The 19444-nt window shown below is 33.6% G+C and overlaps 3 protein-coding genes across 6 annotated transcripts; 1 reads left to right on the forward strand and 2 right to left on the reverse strand.

The window, feature by feature from the left end:
* Window positions 1-570: 570 nt before the first annotated feature.
* Window positions 571-7865, reverse strand: LOC146914410 (uncharacterized). Of its 4 annotated transcripts, none has more exons than XM_085717262.1 (9): window positions 7456-7865; window positions 6218-6350; window positions 5997-6092; window positions 4966-5346; window positions 4197-4832; window positions 3020-3784; window positions 2165-2917; window positions 1443-1886; window positions 571-1082 (listed from the first exon to the last, which is right to left on the reverse strand). In XM_085717262.1, the coding sequence occupies exons 1-9, from the start codon at window positions 7567-7569 to the stop codon at window positions 907-909; spliced, it is 3498 nt and encodes a 1165-aa protein (XP_085573388.1). In that variant the 5' UTR covers window positions 7570-7865; the 3' UTR covers window positions 571-906. The 4 variants fall into 4 exon arrangements, with proteins under 4 accessions (XP_085573388.1, XP_085573386.1, XP_085573385.1 ...); XM_085717260.1 differs by having other exon boundaries at window positions 2066-2917; XM_085717259.1 differs by having other exon boundaries at window positions 2066-2917; window positions 3020-3793.
* A 2116-nt stretch (window positions 7866-9981) lies between these two features.
* Window positions 9982-13466, forward strand: LOC146914411 (uncharacterized). The gene is made up of 2 exons (XM_085717264.1): window positions 9982-12595; window positions 12839-13466. Exons 1-2 carry the CDS (start codon window positions 10323-10325, stop codon window positions 13188-13190), a joined length of 2625 nt encoding a protein of 874 aa, XP_085573390.1. The 5' UTR covers window positions 9982-10322; the 3' UTR covers window positions 13191-13466.
* Window positions 13467-14886: 1420 nt separating this feature from the next.
* On the reverse strand, window positions 14887-16633 carry LOC146914412 (uncharacterized). Its single transcript, XM_085717265.1, has 3 exons — window positions 16021-16633; window positions 15499-15933; window positions 14887-15410 (listed from the first exon to the last, which is right to left on the reverse strand). Exons 1-3 carry the CDS (start codon window positions 16108-16110, stop codon window positions 15168-15170), a joined length of 768 nt encoding a protein of 255 aa, XP_085573391.1. The 5' UTR covers window positions 16111-16633; the 3' UTR covers window positions 14887-15167.
* Window positions 16634-19444: the final 2811 nt, after the last annotated feature.

Below are 19444 nucleotides of genomic sequence, written 5' to 3' on the forward strand. Positions count from 1 at the left end.
GAATAGGATATACAAAGCAGAACCGAATTCGACCATGAGATTAGATTAAATTTCAATAATGGATACTCTCAACAACAATGCTATCCCTACAAATGGAGAAGATATACAAGACAACTGAATTCTGGACAAATGCCAAAATGTAAGTCAATGAGCTAACAGATGATCAAGAGAAGCTAACAAGGTCCTCAATTACAACAGTTAGTGATAAATATTAGGATTTATGATTTGAATTCCGAGACTAAAATGATTCCTTTAAAAGGCTTAGAAGCTAGTCAGATATCAGAGGAGCAACATCTTGAAAGCCATGGTGTCATAGACAGCAGCAAATCAAGGGAAATTGACATTGTCGAATTCCAATATGCATGCTCGCTTAAGCAAGGTTCCATTCCTATCGATGTAAAGAACAAACAAATCGACATAATTGGATTCAACCAGGAGGGGACAGATGCTAAAAAGAAAGTCAGTGAGGCAAAAGCTGATCAAGAGAAGCAAACAAAACCCTCAAATACAATAGTTGATGTTGTTTCCTTGATTGATTGGATGGTAGATGAGCTTTCTAATACAAATATATTCTGCTGCATTCAGTAATTTCACTTTCTCATAATAAATGTCAATATCAATATATAAGTGTGCAGTCAAATATTTGTGTCAATGTTTCATACCAAAATATAACTTTAGTATGCATTACAACTCAACAATATTGTACATTTCACATGCAGAATGTGAAAATCTCAGTCTTACAATAAAAGGAGCTAAGCAATAAGCATTAAAAAGAACTTACACCTAACACCAAGTGTCATCATAAATCATAAAGTTCCAATAGTAAAAAGCATGACCATCAAATAATAGTAACATGATCAATCACCAAATTATAAACAGTAACCAACACTACATATACTGAAAGATTCAATTCTGCTTAAGATCTTGAAGAGGTTGCCTCTTAGCAAATTTATTCCTAGACATCACTGATCCAACTTCATCCTTCTTGTCAAATTTAATGTTCTCTTTATGTATCAATGGTGTAGCCTTTGATGGTGAGTCCAACTTCTTTTGATAAGCATCTTCATATCCAGAAGCAGTTTCTATAAATCAAGGTTTACAAAAATGTCAATTAATTCATATTCCTATATCGAAACAGTCGTTTTTATAAAAAGGTCTGCAACTGCAATATGAACTGCAGTCGCTTACTTCCATGTGTCTGGTTTTCATTATAACTTCAACTAATAAACATAAAAGAAGTTTTCCCATATTTTCCACATAGTTTTCGTTTACAATCTTTGAAAACAGATTTAACACATTTTCAGATATTTTTCAAAATGTCAAAACATTATTTTTAAAAATGCATTCTTCATATCTTGTAGACGAGGCAATAAAATTTCAACCACGGCAGCGACTTAAAACATATATTGAACGCATTTCCTTGCTCAAAATTTATACTTTACCTGAAGCAAAAAGTTGTTTAAGTCTGAAATTGCTCAACTCCATTTCATTAGTTTGAGGCACAGTTGGGACAAGCTCAACTTGCACTTCCTCGTCTGAATTTGCATCATTCCTTTTTCTTTTTCGGCTTACAGTATCAGGTTGAATTTGTTCTTCTGCTCCAACTCCACCAATACCATCATGAACATCAGAGTTCTCAAAAAAGTTCATACCTTCTCCCTGATTGTTTTCCTTCTCCATCGTGTCAATTTGCATGCTTTCATTCATGTTGCAAGTAGTTTCCATAACAACATCTCCAAGTGTATTTGGATCAAAACATGGTTCAACCGCAAAGCCTTTATTAGTTGAAGCTTCAAAGTCATTAGCGGAAAATCCAATGCACTCCTCAGGATCTGCAACCATACATGCCTTTTCTGATGATCTCAGCATCTCTTCTTCACAGGCATCTGCATTGGAAGATAAAGGATTAACAAAGAATGCAATATTTTGCTTCAAAAAAAACAAAGAATGCAATAAAATATTATATCATGGAAACTTATTTATATAAGCTATAAATAACAATATATATATATATATATATATATATATATATATATATATATATATAAACAAAACTGCATAATACCTAATGCTGCCATGGGATAAGTACTACTAGGAATCAATTCACCAGTTGTTACAAATAGATCGTGTGTACCATCTGAATATTGAACACTTGATGAATTACCTTCATATGAAATTTTTTGCATAGATTCATTGTTCTTCACATCAATATTCTTAGCAGCAATGGATTCATCAGGAAAACAAAAGGCATCAACTCCAGATTCACTTTTTCCAGATCCACAACGCATAATTTTATCATTAGACTTTTGAACTTCTCCATCAAAATATGAACTGAAATCCCCTAAAGAATCATGTAGAAGATTAAAATCATTTATGACTGACTCTGGAGAGCTTTTGATGCCACTTGAATTTAGAGCTTCATCTTTACACTTTGCAGTTTCACAGTCATCTTCAAGAAGGTTGAATTCTACTTCCGCCAACTTTTTACCAAATTCTTCGGATAATTTAACACTTGGTGCATGACTCTCATATGGAAGATTTTCCAAAGAAACATTGGTTTTTGCATCAGTATCCTTGGCAGCAATGGATTTATCATGAGAGAACAAAATATCAATTCCAAATCCACAATTTCCGAGATTGAAGTTTCCACTGTGCATAACATTATCATCAGATTTTTGAACTTGTCCTCCAACCAAAGGTGAACTCGATTCCACCGGAGAAACATATAAAAGGTCAGCATTGTTTACATTCGATCCATGAGGGCTATCGATGCTACCTTGGTTTATAGCTTCATTGCTACCGTTGCCAGTTTCAGAAACATCTTCAACAAGATCAAATTTATCATCCACGTCCGCCACTTCTTCCTCCATCAAATCAGTAGCAAGTGCTTCTGAAACAACCTTTACACCGCTTGTATCTGCATTTTTAGGAGCAGTGCGTAAACAATTTGAAAATGTTAAAAATATAACTAATATGTACATTATGACCATAAATTATTTGGCAAAACAAATAAATTTACCTGTGGCAGCCATTTTGTGAACAGCAAGATCATTAGTCTCAACTTCACGTAATGGATCAATTGGCGGAAACTTAACTGATGAATCTGCACAACTAGACGAATCAACTGCATCTAGAATATCTTCAACAGTCAAACTGGTGTTCTCATCAATATTTTTCGCACCGGTTGATGCATCAAGGCAGACTGTAGCAGCTTCCGAAAGAACACAATTATTATCATCCAATTTGTGAAGCTGTTCAACCAAACAGCCACTCGATTCCTTTGGAGAAACATGAGGGCTATTTATGCCACAATTGTTAACGGCTTCATCGCTACTGTTGCCACTTCCACAAACATCTTGAAGATCTATTTCATTATCCCTGTTTGCAACTTGTCCCTCTGTCAAATCATTACCCAATTCTTCTGAAACAGACTGGGTAAGATCGTCATCGTCGTTCATGTCAACTGCACTAGGTTCTGCATTCCAACCTTCACCCGGATCAATGTTCTCTTTATTGGCATTGATCTGCAAACTTTCTTCCGAATCACTTGCTGGTGTCCCTGGATTACTTAACATAGTGGGAGAAACATCCATCATTTTCTCTTGACCATGATCATCTTGCTCCTGATTAACACCAATTTGTATGTTTTCCTCCACATCAAAAACTTCAATATCTCTTGGTGTCATTGAATTACTTAGAAGTTTGGTAGACGAACCAATCAATTTCTCTGATGCGGGGGTTATACTCATCTTTTGTGAAGATTCAAAGTTCACTCCGCTTGTATCTGCATTGCCTGAAATATTAAGGTTAGAGGGATTGATTATAAACTCATTCCTATTATGCCTAAATGCAAGATGATTGTTAATAATAAAACAATTTCACAAATTTATACACTGATAATAATAAAAATACAACGATTTCACAAATTAATGATGATTCAAAAATAACAAATCATTCAAGTGCTCTGATTAAGTAGTTAACTATTTCACATTACACACAGCTAATTAAAACTTCCAACACCAACAAAATGAAATGCAGGGTGATTATGTGATGCAGCAATATAGTAGTTCCATCAAACTCCAAATTTAATGATAATTAAATGAAAAATTGACATTTTTTTAAATCATCTTATATGGGACCTGTCATATTCAATTTACTCTTCACACATAAATATTTGGGGAAACAAATCAATATACCTGTGACATCCAATTCATGAACATCGAGATTACTCGTCTCTACTACATTAGGATCAGTAGGCAGAACTTGAACTGGTGTCCCATCTGAATTTTCAACACTAGATGAATGAACCTCATCTAGAGTGTCTTGAACAGCCACATCAGCGTTCTCATCGGTATTTTCCACACATGTCGATGCATCAAGGCACATTGCAGCAGGTTCGTCCATAGCACCATTATTATCATCCAAATTTTGAACTTGTTCAACCGAACGGCCACTGGATTCCTTGGAAGAAACATCTAAAGAATTCACATTCTCCATGACTGATCCTTGATGGATATTGATCTGATCTAGTTTTTCATCTTCAACTTGTTTAGTTCCACTAGAATCTACATGAACATCAGTTTTATCACTCAGTATGTCAGCTTCTCCCTCAACCATATTTTCATCTTCGCTTGGTGCTGCATGATGCACATCCAGATTGTCTTTATTTTTCTCATCATTGTCACTTATTTGCAATGTTTCCTCCACATACAAGGATCCAATATCATATCCTTCGGGTGGTGATTTCAACTTAGACTCTTCTAGACCTTGACTCATCTTTCGTGAAGACGCTGACTTCACTTCACGGGCATCAGCATTTTCATCAGCGGTGCCTAAAATATAAATGTTTGAGATATTATAAATTAATTAATAAACTAATTACAACAAAATTAACTGTGGCACTTGCCTATATCAAAGTGTACAAGATAACAAACTTTTCGTGAAATTAGAAAAACTTTACTATACCTGAATCAACCTTGTGATCGGACATGATGTCACTTAGTGGAGTAGTTACAATTTGATCTGGTTCCTCATCTAGTTTTTCTGCTTCATCTCCAACTTTTTCAGTTTCACTCATATCTTCATCAACATCAATCTGTTCACTCAACACCTCATGCGCTACATCCACCATATTTGCATCTACATTTGATGATGCAGGTTGCAATTTCTGATTAGCTTCGTTTTTCTCCTTATTGACACTCATTTGCATACTTTCATGTACATTAACGGATCCAATGTCATCTTCTTCAGATGGTGAGTTCAACTTAGACTCCTCTCGACCATGACTCATCTTTTGCGAAGATGCTGACTTCACTTCACAAGCGTCTTCATTCACAACAGCAGACCCTAAAATGTAAAGGATTGAGATAGCTATTATAAATTAACTCCAATAAAATCAACTACACCACTTGTCTATATCAAAATAATGGAGATAACAAGTAACATGATGTGTGGAAAAAAAAATGTTCAAAAAAATCAAGGATTAGAGGAATAAGTATTTTGCAGAATAATTAACATTCACCACATCAAGAAATGATCTAAAAAGTTGATGCGGTGGTATATTAACATTCGACAGACGCAAAATATTAACAATATATAGTACTTATATACTAGGAGAAAGATTAGTACAAACACCAAAAGATGTTAGAACAACAATCGAGAATAAAATTGAAAATCGAACATTGTACACCAAAAATTATAATTGCCTTTATAAATACAGACTGTAGATTGCTACAATTGAGTATGGCTCAATCAAGGTACAGCTAAGGGGTATTGTTGTAATCTAAATCATAGTACTGCATATATATTGTAACACTGAAACCCTAATTTCAATCAAGAAATATATGGAACTTTAGTTGCTCTATAGGTAGGCACCATTGGCCGACTTGCATAAACAAAGATCGTGGGTCAGTCTTGCGATTTTCATTTCTTTTATTCTTTTGTTACTAATTGTTGTTCTAACACGAAATTTGAGTAAAATTTAAAGAGTTCTATACCTGAATCAATCTTGTGATCAGACTTGACTTCACTTAACTGATCTTGTTCATCACTCAAGTTGGTCTTCTCGTTCGAATCATTCCCAGCAACAGTATCTATAGCGATAAAAGTTTGATTATTTTGAAACTAATAGTCTTATAAACCCAAAAAATAGATACAAAACTAACATAGAAATTCATGAAATAGAAATGGTATTGTTCTAACAACAGCTTTGATATACCTAAAGCTTCCATTTGAACATCATCAGCACCACTGTCTGAGTCCAAGTCTATAACTTCAACATTTAATTTGTCTTTACCGGCGCCTTCATCGGCTTGTAACTGGGGTGGTGCAGGATTTTGATTTTCTTTTCCCTGTATGCATAATTAAACAGAATCAACAACTAAAAGACATAATTCAATGTAATCACGTCACGTCATACACCGGGACAGAGGACAGAGATACAGACACAGGAAACAACACTGACACAGACACGTCAACATCAATAAAATTTTGAGAATATTACATAACTCAATGTAATCACAAGCGTCTTTGTCATGTGTCATGTTGGTGTCGGACATGATGTGTCGGACACAGGGACATGTTTTCAATTAGAAGTGTCGGTGCAATAGAGAACTAAATAAACAAGTAATTCAAGAATAAAGAGTATTTTAGTCCCCAGGAAACAATGTGACAACTAATTTATTCTCTTAAAAGAAAAAAAATCTGCAAAAATTCTCAAAATTACCAACTGAGAACACGTGCCATTATAAAAAAACAAATTTAAACAGCTTAAATAGTCCACAATAGTTTAATAAGCCCCTGATTTAGAAATAGTTCAAAATAGTCTAATAAGTCCAAATATGAGGGATTAAATTAAGTTTCACATATTCTTGGAGGGATAAGGTCCTGTTTGTCTCATACAATAAAAAAAAATGTATTTTTTATATAAAAAAATAAAAAAAAAGTTGATTTTTTCATTTTATAATTTGAAGTTTTTTTTATTGATTTCTTAAAGAAAGAAAAACTATTTTAGATTTTTCTTTTCTTTTCAAATTCTCATTTTCAAATTCTCATTTTAGATTCTTTTTTCAAATTCTCATTTTTAAATTATAAAAGAAACCAAAAACAAACAGATCTAGACTTAAAAAGTGATTATCTTAAAAATAAAAAAAAATAAAAAAGATTAGATTTTTAAACAAAAATGGTGATTATTTATAACACAAAACAGTGAAGAAAAACAACGTGATTATAACATTCATAACAAACATGTTCTAAGAAGAAAAAACACTATTTTAACAAACCCTATAAATCAAAACAACTAAACAACAAAGAAAAATTAAAACTTGACAAAAGGGTCAACGAAAAATATATTTTTTATCAAACCCGAAAATTCTATTCACAAAAAAAAAAACTAATAAATAAATGAAAAATTATGAAAAAAAAAGTATAAAAAATAAAATAAAATAAAATAAAAACCTGATAAATCAGAGAAAGTTGTTTGGCCATTTCTATGTTCTTCAAATTCGCAGGAATCCCATGTTTCTTGCAATAACTCTGAAGTTTCTTTCTCTTCATAGCAAAAAAATCCATCTTTTTTTTTCTCTCTGTTTCGTTCCAAACACCAACAACAACAACTACAAATATTTCTGTGTTTCAAATTCGTGGGAACAAGAAGGAATGTTTTTGTCAGAGAATTCGTGGGAAAAAGTTAAGAAGTTTTTGAAGAAGATTTTGAATTGTAAGGTTTGTGGATTTGGTTTTGTTTTGAAATTTGAAACGGTTCTGTTTCCCGCTGTTATATGTTAAATGTGAACAGGAATATTCCTTCTCTTTCTTTTGTTTCAGAGATTAACTTTCTAATCTATACACCGACGGTATAGTATGCCACTTTAATACATCTCCCTACGTATTTACGGATTTGGAGTAAAAGTCAAATACTCCCTCAGTCTTTAGATAAATGATATTTGTACAACCACTTTATTACAACTTTTTGACAACTTTCTCTCTTATACTCACATGATATTTTTATTCCCTCTCTTCCTTTTTCTCTCTCTATTGTTTTGGATCAATGAGAAGAGAGAAAATGAAAGTTGTCATCAAAGTTGTCACAAATGGTCGTACATATATCACTACTCCAGTCTTTATATCTAAACCCGGTTGCTTCTTTCACATTTCTTAAGAAAAGTTAATAGTTTTAATTAGGGGTATGTTTAGGAAAAAATAATAAATGCATCTAGTAATTTGAAAAGGGGTTTACATTAGGGACAAAAATAAAATCAAATGGGTGCTTAGATATAGGGACGGAGGGAGTGCATGTATTAGGTTCAAATTTCTTATTCTTCGTTTATTCACCTTAAAATGAATGAATAAATTCCATTCCTAGTTATAAAACACGAATAACTAGACGATCAGATTTGGAACCAATGAAATGGACGGGCCGGTCTAGAAAGAGGGTTTAAAATGCTATATTTAGAAGCACATTTAGATTTTAGATGTGAAAAAAGAAATGAGTAAATGAGTTGTTTTCTGAACTTTAAAAGGACACGTAGCGAGCAAAACATGATGGGAAAAAGCAATTTTCAAATGATGGGAAAGAGCAATTTTCAAATGTCACAAATGACTTGTCGAACTTGCCACCACACATTTATGGTATGTTTGATTCATAAGAGAAGTTGTGAAGAGAGAAATAGATAAGAGAGAGAGTGTGAAGAGAGAAAGATGTGAGAAATAAAGTAGATTTGATGGAGTGTTTGATATAGAAGAAATATGAAAGAAATAGAGAAGAGCGAAGTTTTGATAATATCGAAAAGTACAAAAACACCCTTGAGATAAAAAATCTCATAAACATCATTCATTCATGAATTGATGGAGTAATTGTAAATCTTTTGTTTCCTTCTTCTCTCATTTAATTCATTCATGAATTGATGACAATAATGAGGTGCATCGAGAGACTAGGAATTGCATGGCCATACATTAAGCATTTGTCAAATTATACAATTATTTTTTACAACTTTTGTGATAATTTTTTTATATTCACATTATTATTTTTCTCACTCTATTGTTTTGGTTTTTGTATCATTATCTAATTTTCTTTGTAATTTATGATTATCACAAAAATAGTTGTTCAAATAACGAATCTCTTTGTCAAAACATTTTAAGCATTTTTTTATTCTTTTAACTTTCAGTTTCTAACTTTATTTTAAGCATTTGCTAGTGCAGTAACTTTTTTTATTGAAAGGTTAGTACAGTAACTTAAAACTAAAAAAAATATAACATTCTTTGGAGTAATTAATTAAAAAATTTAGTATTATACAATATTATATTTTTGTCAAAACGAAATAACAAAAGTCGTTGAAAACTCACACATAAGTGGAGGAGGCGAAATTCGAACCCCGATCAAAACAATTTCAATATTTTTGTCAATTAAGTTAGAACTTAATTGTGTCTTAATATTTCACTTAAAAATTTATTTTTGTGTTTTCTAATTGAAGGGTTATTTTACATTAATTTTCCATTTTTGAAAATTATGTTAAAATGTTATTCAACTGTGAAGTTAAATAAAAATGTTTTCCATTTTTGAAAATTATGTTAAAATATTATTCAACTGTGAAGTTAAATAAAAATGTGTAGTGGTTTTATATAGGATTTTTGTTTCAACAGCCACATTGTCATTGTCGTCAATCGTTGTCACTTCACTATGATCAGCTTGGTAGATGAACCAATCACTATCTCTGAAACTGGACTTACATTCACCTTTTGTGAATATTCAAACTTCACTCGACTTGTATCTGCATTTAGCAGTGCCTGAAATATAAAGGTTAGAGATATTATAAACTCATTCCTAGAAAACCAAGGCTGAAAAAAATTACAACATTATAGCATGTAACATTCAATCAAAAACCAATTATATCAATATACCTGAAGCTTCCGTTTGAACATCATCAACGTGCTCCTTATTAACACCAATCTGCATGCTGTTATGATTTAAAGTAGCATGTGAGGATATACACTTGCCATACTATAATTGGTTGAGGCAAATTGACATGTGGCGAATATCAATGAGGTTTGGATTGTGCATAAATAGGGAAATGATGGTTGGTAATAGGTATGAAGAAAAATGATGAAAGTCTCTCATCTCTCCCTTTGTACTCTCTAGTAGAGTAATTTCTTCTATCTTTTCCTTTCTCCTTTATGTACTAAGAACATCAATTTTATTTGAGTTCTAATCTATCAATTTTACATTTGAATTAATAATCAATTCCAATTATCCATTTTATTTCACTCTCAATTTTGAGAACCATTACATTGGTGCTTTCATTATCGATCTCATAACCTCTCAATCTATGGAGCTATTAGTGTTTGATGGAAATTATGATGCCTATTTTTGGGTGCTTTGTGTTGACAAATACTGCAAGGTGCGAGGCATAACAGAGAAAGAGAAAATGGTGCTTGTTGCAACAGCAATGAGTGGCAGCGCTCTCAAATGGTGGTGTTGGTGGTCTCCTCGTCATCCTGGGGTGAGTTGGAACACGTTCACAATTGCACTTTTATGGCGTTTTAAGCCTGAAGATCGATGCATCTTGCCGATAGTCGACGAGAACGAAGAGGAACCGGATCAAGAACTATCGCCATTGATGGAGCTCGATAGCAGTTTCCAAAAGTCGTTGAACGAGGTTCTTGAGGTTTGGAACACATTTCTTTTATCCGATGAACAGATTGAAGTTCCTCAAGTGCTTGTGCCGGATTTAACGGTGGCAACAGTAATTCCGTCGAGTGATTTCAATGGTGGAATTGTTGCATTACCAGATTCAACAACAACAAAGCTTATCAACACACCAGATTTGTTGGGTTGTAGCGAGGTTGTTATTCAAAGCAACTTTGAACAAGCACCACCCCTGATATTCAATTTGGAGAGTCTCAACCTTCATGATATGGTTGAGAAAAGCAATATTCTAGAATCGTTGAATGCTACTTCGGATGAAATCGGTGTGGCGGATACGAGAGATACGATGATGGATGACGATCTAATTGGTATACCTCTTCTCGGTGATGCGGCTCACTCTTTCACGGCGGAGGCGTCCCTCGGACACACCTATCCATATGATCCGGGACCAACCGACTCACCACCACTAACCACCGTAAGCTATCTCCCTTACTCTTTCCAATTTGAACGTGAGGGATTAACAATTGATCCTCAATTTATTACCATTTGGCTGAAAAATTCAACTCAAGATGCAAGAGGCTTTACTCATGAATTTCATCCCCAAAATTTTGTGTGTCCTATTGTTATTCCCATAGTTAAGGCTGGTGTATTTGCTGGGTATGGAACATGGGATTCAAATGACCACACCACCAACATTGGGTCCTTAAGTGATTCCCACTATCTGTTTGATAAAATGCCCCTCACAGCCAAATTCTCTTATGATAATCTTAAAAGCTTGTTATGTAGGATTAAAATTCATGCATCTTTTGTACATGATGAGATTTCCAGGTCTAGTGCAATGGGGTGTATCATGTTTCTCTTGAATGAAAAATTGGGTGTGGTTACCTTTGATTGTCAGCTAATGGAATTAAGAATGATGTGGCTCATAATCATTGATGTTGCCTCAACTTACGGTGACCTTGTGCTTAGACAGTTTGTTGATGAGTGTAATTGGTTGTTGGGGCGTAGATCCAGGCAGTCTGTGTATTTACATTTTGCTGATGTTGAAACTTTTGTCCCGAATTTTCTTGGTTGGTTCATTGTTTCAGGATCAGATCAAACTCATGGTTACAACTTTTGTACCCCAATGTTGTTGGCTAGTATATTAACTACTTGTAACACTCACCTATTCAGCCACCATGTGTTAGAGGCAGCCACCAATTGTTTCATAAGATGCTGCAAACTTATATGTATCAGCAGAGACATAATAATTGTAAGTTTTTTGGGGGATGGATCTCTTATGGTTGTGCAAAAGTTGAAATGTGTGAATGTGGAAGGTATAATGAAGGTCATTTCTCAAGCTAAGGTCTTACCAACTGTGCCAATCAATAACATTAACAGGGCTCCAACTTATGTTCCTTCCATTTATGGTTGGATAGTGTTCAACTTCTCTAAGAATAGGCTCATGGAATGGGATATTGTCTTAATCTTGCCCATATTCAAGTTATTTAAGGTTATCACTCTACTTGGGTTGTTATGTGATGGTGTGGTGCTAAATCACTTTGACTGGATTAGACAAATTGAAGATATTGAAGTTGAGTTTGAATGGGGAAGCATTTTCGTGCATATTGGTATGGGATCACTAACTAAGACAATACTACTTGATTTTGGATTGTCTCTTGGTGATGCTTTCCACAAAGACCAGCAGGTATCAAAACCTGTGATCTTTAAACGATTTGCTTTTATATGGAAGTATCCTGTTGTAACTTGGCTACCACGGGGGCTTGAAATGTCAATCAAACCATGTGGCACTCTTGGAAGAAGCTTATGCACATCTTTAAATCTTGTTTGTCATACTATATGCAATTTTATCATGTCACATGTGCCTATTATCATTTACTTCGACATCAGAAAGGAGTGTGTAGGAAGCATTTGCTATGATTTTTCAAACAGGGTAAAATCCATGAAACAAAGGTTTGTTCAGGGTACTCTAGAGTTTGGGGATATTGAATTGGTATCTTGTAGCTCTACTCTTTATCAATATTTTGCGAGAAAATTTGAAGTTGACATGCATGTCATCCTCCAGGATGGTATTTACTTGCTTGTTTATGATGGGGTCTTGCCACAACTTACTCCATTGACAAGACATTTAATAGAAGTATTTAGCATGTTTGAAATTTGTTCATGGGCATTAATTGATTCTGCAATTCATAGCAGCAACATAGGATTAAGGATGCTATCAGGAAACTCAATGCTTGAGATAATAGTCGAGAGCATCAACAACACAGTGAGAAATGAATTAGAGACCACTTTTGCAGTAGCAATGATTTACTTGAAGCTTCATTGTGCTTCCCTTCTTCCCACATTAGTGGATATGCTATTTAATACAAGGATTCTTCGTGCAACATGTTATTTTCCTTGTATGAAATGCTTCTTACACTTTAAACAATGGGATCCAGGTGGCTATACAACCAAGTTTGACACACCAAGAGGTCATCAAAATTCAAATATTGTTTTAACTTCAACCTTGAGGACAAGGTTGATTTTAATGGGGGGAGTAATGTTATGATTTAAAGTAGCATGTGAGGATATACACTTGCCATACTCTAATTGGTTGAGGCAAATTGACATGTGGCGAATATCAATGAGGTTTGGATTGTGCATAAATAGGGAAATGATGGTTAGTAATAGGTATGAAGAAAAATGATGAAAGTCTCTCCTCTCTCCCTTTGGTACTCTCTAGTAGAGTAATTTCTTCTATCTTTTCCTTTCTCCTTTATGTACTAAGAACATCAATTTTATTTGAGTTCTAATCTATCAATTTTACATTTGAATTAATAATCAATTCCAATTATCCATTTTATTTCACTCTCAATTTTGAGAACCATTACACATGCTTCCATCCACATCACAAAATCTAATATTTCTTGGTGTTACTGAATTAACTAGAACGCCGATGACCCGTGCGCCGCACGGGTCTTATAAGCTAAAAATTATAATATATAATTTCAATAATAACATTAAAACGGTACACCAAAAGAGTCGAATGTATGGATAATATTGTGTAACTAATACGAAAGTTTTGAGATAGTGAAAACAACATTGATTACAACGGAATCATACCCTTACATTTCGAAAAACTTCTTCATAGATAACATTAGACGTCTCATCCGTAAATTCACCTTCGTCGTTAGTTATTAGTATCTTTAGTCCTTCTCTAGACGTAACTCTGAAAACAACGACATAAAAAGTGAATTTTTGCTTATACTTGTGACCGGAGGGTGTATATAGCAGTGTGAAAAAACAAATAATAATCAACACTAAGTTATTTCCCAATACACGATGTGCATTAATAGTTGGTCACCAATAACCAAAAAAACTAAAAGGAGCTTGGCATAACAGTCGTTCAATGAATCCATGAGAATGTTTAAAGTCTTTTTTTTTTTTTTTTTTGACACAGAAATGTTTAAAGTCATATAAAAGGCCTTGGAAACTAAACGACCGTTTCAACAAAAATACATTGAAATAATATATTTCATTGTAAAATGAATATAAGCAAACGTAATTAAATATGCTCAATACGTCAATCACAATCCCCTAATAATTAGCCTTGTTTTTTTGAACCTAATCCTCTAATAATTAGCTAGCAGTTGAAATCATCCCCGGATGTTTAGATTACAGATAACCAGCTTCCTTATTATTAATTGTTATCCATAAATAAATAAGTAAATTTCCTGCCATTCTTATGAAATATTTATTTATTTTTTTAACACATCACTAACGACGTCCTAACATGATGGCATCTGAGTAGTGCCAATTCTGATCCTTAATGAAAAATACCTATTACTATTAGACTGCAGTTGCCAGCTTGCCGAATTTTTTAAAGTTTTTATATAAGTTAAACGCATGTAAAAATCTCAATATAACAATGGCAAAAATATTAAGTTAACACAACATAATTTCATATAAACGTAGAAACTGGTGCAAATAAAGTGGAACAATAATGCCTTTTCAATGATTCATGTCAGCAAGTCATTTTTTATAAAAACCATTTATATTGACCATTATGATGTTTTGATTGTTACTACAAATAAAAAGCTGTGAAAAATGTCTGCCAATTTTGATTTTTGATATGAAAGAATCGCTGTTAAGACTTTTTAGTTTTCAGCTTCAATTAATGGATCAACTATCAAATCTTATGATCTAGCATTTACTGGAAAAATTACATTTCAGATCACTTGCATTCACAGTTGCAAGATACAAAATTATAAGCTAAAACAGAACCATATGATAAAGATATAAAAGTGCTCAGTTGAATTATATATAACATAAAACAAAACTCATTCCATTGCCAAAGTATCTCAATGGATGATTAATCTTAGACAGGACATGGACGGAAAATAAAACATGATACTTCATTACATTGATAGTTGCCAAAATTGAAGCATCAAAACTTGAATTAAAACTAAAATAACAAAAAAGGAAATAACAATTCTGAGATGACAGCAGAAGACATAAAGGAACAAAATCTCTCAACAGAACAACTTCAACAGCAATGAGACGACACAAAATGCAATCTTAGTTGGTGCGCCAATCCTAACCCTTGCACCTTCATAGAGCCTGCGAGCTTCAACAAACCGCTTCCACTCCCCCCTATCTTGCAATGCTCATAAGGAGTCGAGCCAAACATCAACACGCAGTCCCAACAGTTTCCACAATCATCCACCATCTTCATAGTTGTTGCATCGTTGTCCAAAATCTGAGCACATCTTCCTTCATACCTAAGCATCTGAAAGGAAAAAAATTAAATCATTAGATTACGTTTTTTACTGTTTTTAATTTAAACAAAAACAGTAAATTTAAATTTATTTATATACCAAAAACCCTTTGCTAACATCATGATCAGTCAGTCTTTTCACAAAATCAATATGTTGGTTGTTGACAGAGTGACGATAAGATAGAGAAGATGGAAATGGTGGGAGGTCATTGTTGAATTGTGGCTGTACATTAGATTTGTCAATGACAAATCGCATGCTTGGACCAAAAATTGGACACCTTACATTCTTTCCAAACCTATCTTTCACAGCCATTGCATACTGACCAGCTCCAACAAACACCAAGGTAACCCATGCTCCTAAACCTATACCGTAAAAATCACGGAGGGCCTTCCATCCTTTGGAGAGAAAAAAGGATCCATTAATCCTCTCAACCAACACTTCGAATTGATTGTTCTTAGGATCAATGAGAGTCACGAAACGATTGATCTTGTCACCGAAATCATTGGCAAACATAGCTGGTAACATCACAGCACCCTACAAAAGATAAGCAATAATATTATGAACACGGATGCAACAATAAGCCAGGAACAACGTTGGAAACAAAATACGACTGGTACACACCTGCTCGATGTCATACTCAACTATGTACGTCCGGTACTTCAGTTTTAGCTTGTTCACAGCCTTGTCCAGCTCAAAAACAGGATCGTTCATCAAATCCCCCAAGGAAAAACGAACAGAAACGTAAACAGAAGAAGGAAAAAGAATTGAATCTAATGAATGGTAACTTATCCATACCAGTCAAGCAGTGGAAAGCCATTAAGAGAACAACGGTGTGTCCAACCATTGGAAAATCGAAATGGAAAAGGAAAGAGGAGTTTTGGATGAGGATATGCATGTTCTGTACTCAAGTGTATATATAGCTCATAACTGAATGTATAAGGGATGTGTTGGAAACAGAAACAACATGGAGAAGTGGGTAGCTGATTTATTTTGCATGGGATATGGGAAAGGTCCTATTTAATAGCACACAAATGACCAGATAAAGCTCACGTTTTCTATTTTCAAGCAAGAAAATCAGGGAACACAACAATACACATTTGAATTTCAAATAAGGCATAATAGTGGAGGGAAAAATTGGAGGGCTAAATGACTAAAAACAATTAATGCAGGATTATGAGAGGGAAAAATAAGGTTTAGTTGTAGCATCACCTAATAAGCATTTAGAGTAAGGGATTAGCAGCTTGGTAGATGAACCAATTATTTCCCATGAAACTGGACTTATACACATCAAAAATTCGATTCTCCGGTGAGGAGAACTTGATGAATTGGATTAGTCACCAAGTTTTCCAAACTCCATTCGACCTCAAATGGGTCGTTACTTTCATGATGATAGCAACTCTCGCGGTCACTTCAACTCCGTCGATTTTAGTGGGATGTCAGCTTGAACAAACCTTGAGTTAGATGTCGTGTATATCTCCCGTGTTTAATCTCATTATTTGTCGAATCGGAGATTCCGGCTCCTCCCCAGCAGAACCCAACCGCCGACACACTAGGGAGGAACCGGAATTCCCTATCCGACCTGTGATAAGATTGAATACGGGGATCAACGTCATCCAACTCGGAGGTCCTCGGCTGACCATCGCAAGTAGAATTAACAGAGTTGAAGTGACCGCGGGATTTTAAAATAAGGAAAACTTTGTAAAAACCCTTTAAAACGAAGAAAAAAAATGGTCTTTGAAGCCAATTTTTAGGTTTGGGAGTTGATTATGCGCAAGGAAAGTATTAGACCCTGCGACATCCGTTTAAAAAACGATCACCTCTAATTAATTGTGCCCTAAAATATTTATTTCTTCTTACTATTAAATGCAAATTAAAATAAGACCGTGATCTCACAATTTAAACCTTTTAAATAGAGAGGAAAAGATGTTTTGTTTTTATTGTGCTCAATAAGAGTTTGATTTTGCTTCTACGTATCTCCTGGTGCGATGGAGAATTCAAAGCTACGAAATTCTAGGATAGAAAATGTTTGTATGTTGGTTGCTTTTAATGAAAAGACTTTTTCGCGATAAATACGATTAAAAAAGATATTGTTGATTTGATTAAGTAAAAAAAAATGAGTGTGAGAAGTTGATTGTGGTGAGTTTGTTGATTTGTTTCTACAAGTGGGCTTAAGAACGATCAAGTTGTACAACTTGTGTTCTGAGAGCTCATGGATTAAAGAGATGTACATCCAATAATCCTCTTAAAATGATATATTTTTGAAAATGAGTATGAGAACGATCAAGTTGTACAACTTATGTTTTAACAACTCGAGGATTAAAGAGATGTACATCCAATTAATCAGTTAAAAAAGCTATTTTATTAAAAAATATTCTAAAATATGAGGTTTTTAAAACGGCGAAGATGTAAAGACTCAATGATTAAAGAATCTCATCCAATTAATTCCCTTTTAGAATTTAAAATATCTAAAAATGAGCTTTTAAAACGATCAAACCGACTCAAAGATTAAAAAGATTGATGTACATCCAATTAATCCCTTAATTTTAATTTTTTTACTCAAATGTTGTAAATCAAAAGATAAAGCAAAAACTTAATTGCATGAAATATTGTTAGATAGGGTGTTTCAATAGAAAACAGTTTGATTAACATGGTTTAACTTTAGTACAAATAAAAATTCTAGGAATGACCCAACATATTCAAAATCCCCTTTATGAAAACAAGTTAAACGAAAAAATATATGATGAAGAAGATGAAAGTGGTGCTGTTTTCCTTTCTACATTTTGTGATGATTTTTGTCTCTCATTTATAGTCAAGAATTAGGGTTAGCAGAACTGTTGAGATTGTGACATGTGACCAAGATTTGTTTTTGAATGCTCAAAATGAAAGGATTGAAAAGCAAAGAGGAAAAGAAGGCTTGTATCATACTGGAAGTGGAAGGATTCAGTTGCTGTTGCTCTGCCATACATACTGTCCTACTGCTCACTTTTTTATTTTAATTTATAGTTATATTTAGTTAGTATATCATTTATTGTTTCATGCAATCAAATGTAATTGGACTCCTATGTAAATGGCATACATATGAACTTAAGAAAAGGAAAATTGTTGTTCCCACTTCAATTTTTGCTTGAAAACAAATGAAAATTACACATTTAATAACCCAACAGTAGTTAACTACTGTTTGACTTCTTTCGTTTTCTTTGTTCCGGAACGGTAGTTTAGCTACCGTTGGGGTTAAATGTGACATTTTCATGTGTTTTTAAGCAGAAACTGAAGTGGGAACATCAATAATCTAACAAAAGAGCTCTTACTCTTATGTATTTTTAGATTTTATGAGAAAATTAACGAAAAATATTTGGGTGTCTTTGGACTTTGGTGCCTTTAGTTCATTTTAGATGAGAGAACATGATGAATAAATGATTAAAATAAACAAAATTAACAATGATTGAAAAACAAGATAAAAACTAAACTTATCACTTATTTTTGGAATTTTTAAAATTTCTCGGACAAAATTAGGGTACTACAACTATCATCGTGGAAGTAACCGACCCATTTGAAATCGAATCGAGTTTGGAAAACTTGGTGACTAATCCACCTAATCAAGTTCTCTTAGTCAAGAATTAGATTCTCCAATACCACAATAAAACAAATATTTTTATAGGAATATGCATGATATAAATCTGAAGTTAATTTTAAGATATTTTCAAAAGAAAGTTTGTATTAGCTTCTTTCAGATTTTAACTTAAGATGAGAAGCTTAAATGATTGTAGAGGGCATAAAGTTTAGCAAGTGATAAATTAAAAGGAAAAAAAAAGGCTAAAACTTGAGATGAAAAAATTAAATGATGCTAGAACTTAATATGTCAATAATATTGTACATTAGAATGCCGGCCCTAGATTTTTATTGAGAGAAACTCCATCTTCTCTTTAAGTTTTCTTTCTCCTTCATTCATCGAGGAGGGGTGGTTTTGTGTCATTTTTCACACATATCAAGTTTTTTATTGTGTTTTTTGTGATTTCGTCGTCTGAATGTGGCGTTGTGTTTCGTT

Source organism: Medicago sativa, chromosome 6 (assembly GCF_051527215.1).
Source record: "Medicago sativa cultivar Bolivia chromosome 6, Bolivia_mono, whole genome shotgun sequence".
Lineage (NCBI taxonomy): Eukaryota > Viridiplantae > Streptophyta > Magnoliopsida > Fabales > Fabaceae > Medicago > Medicago sativa.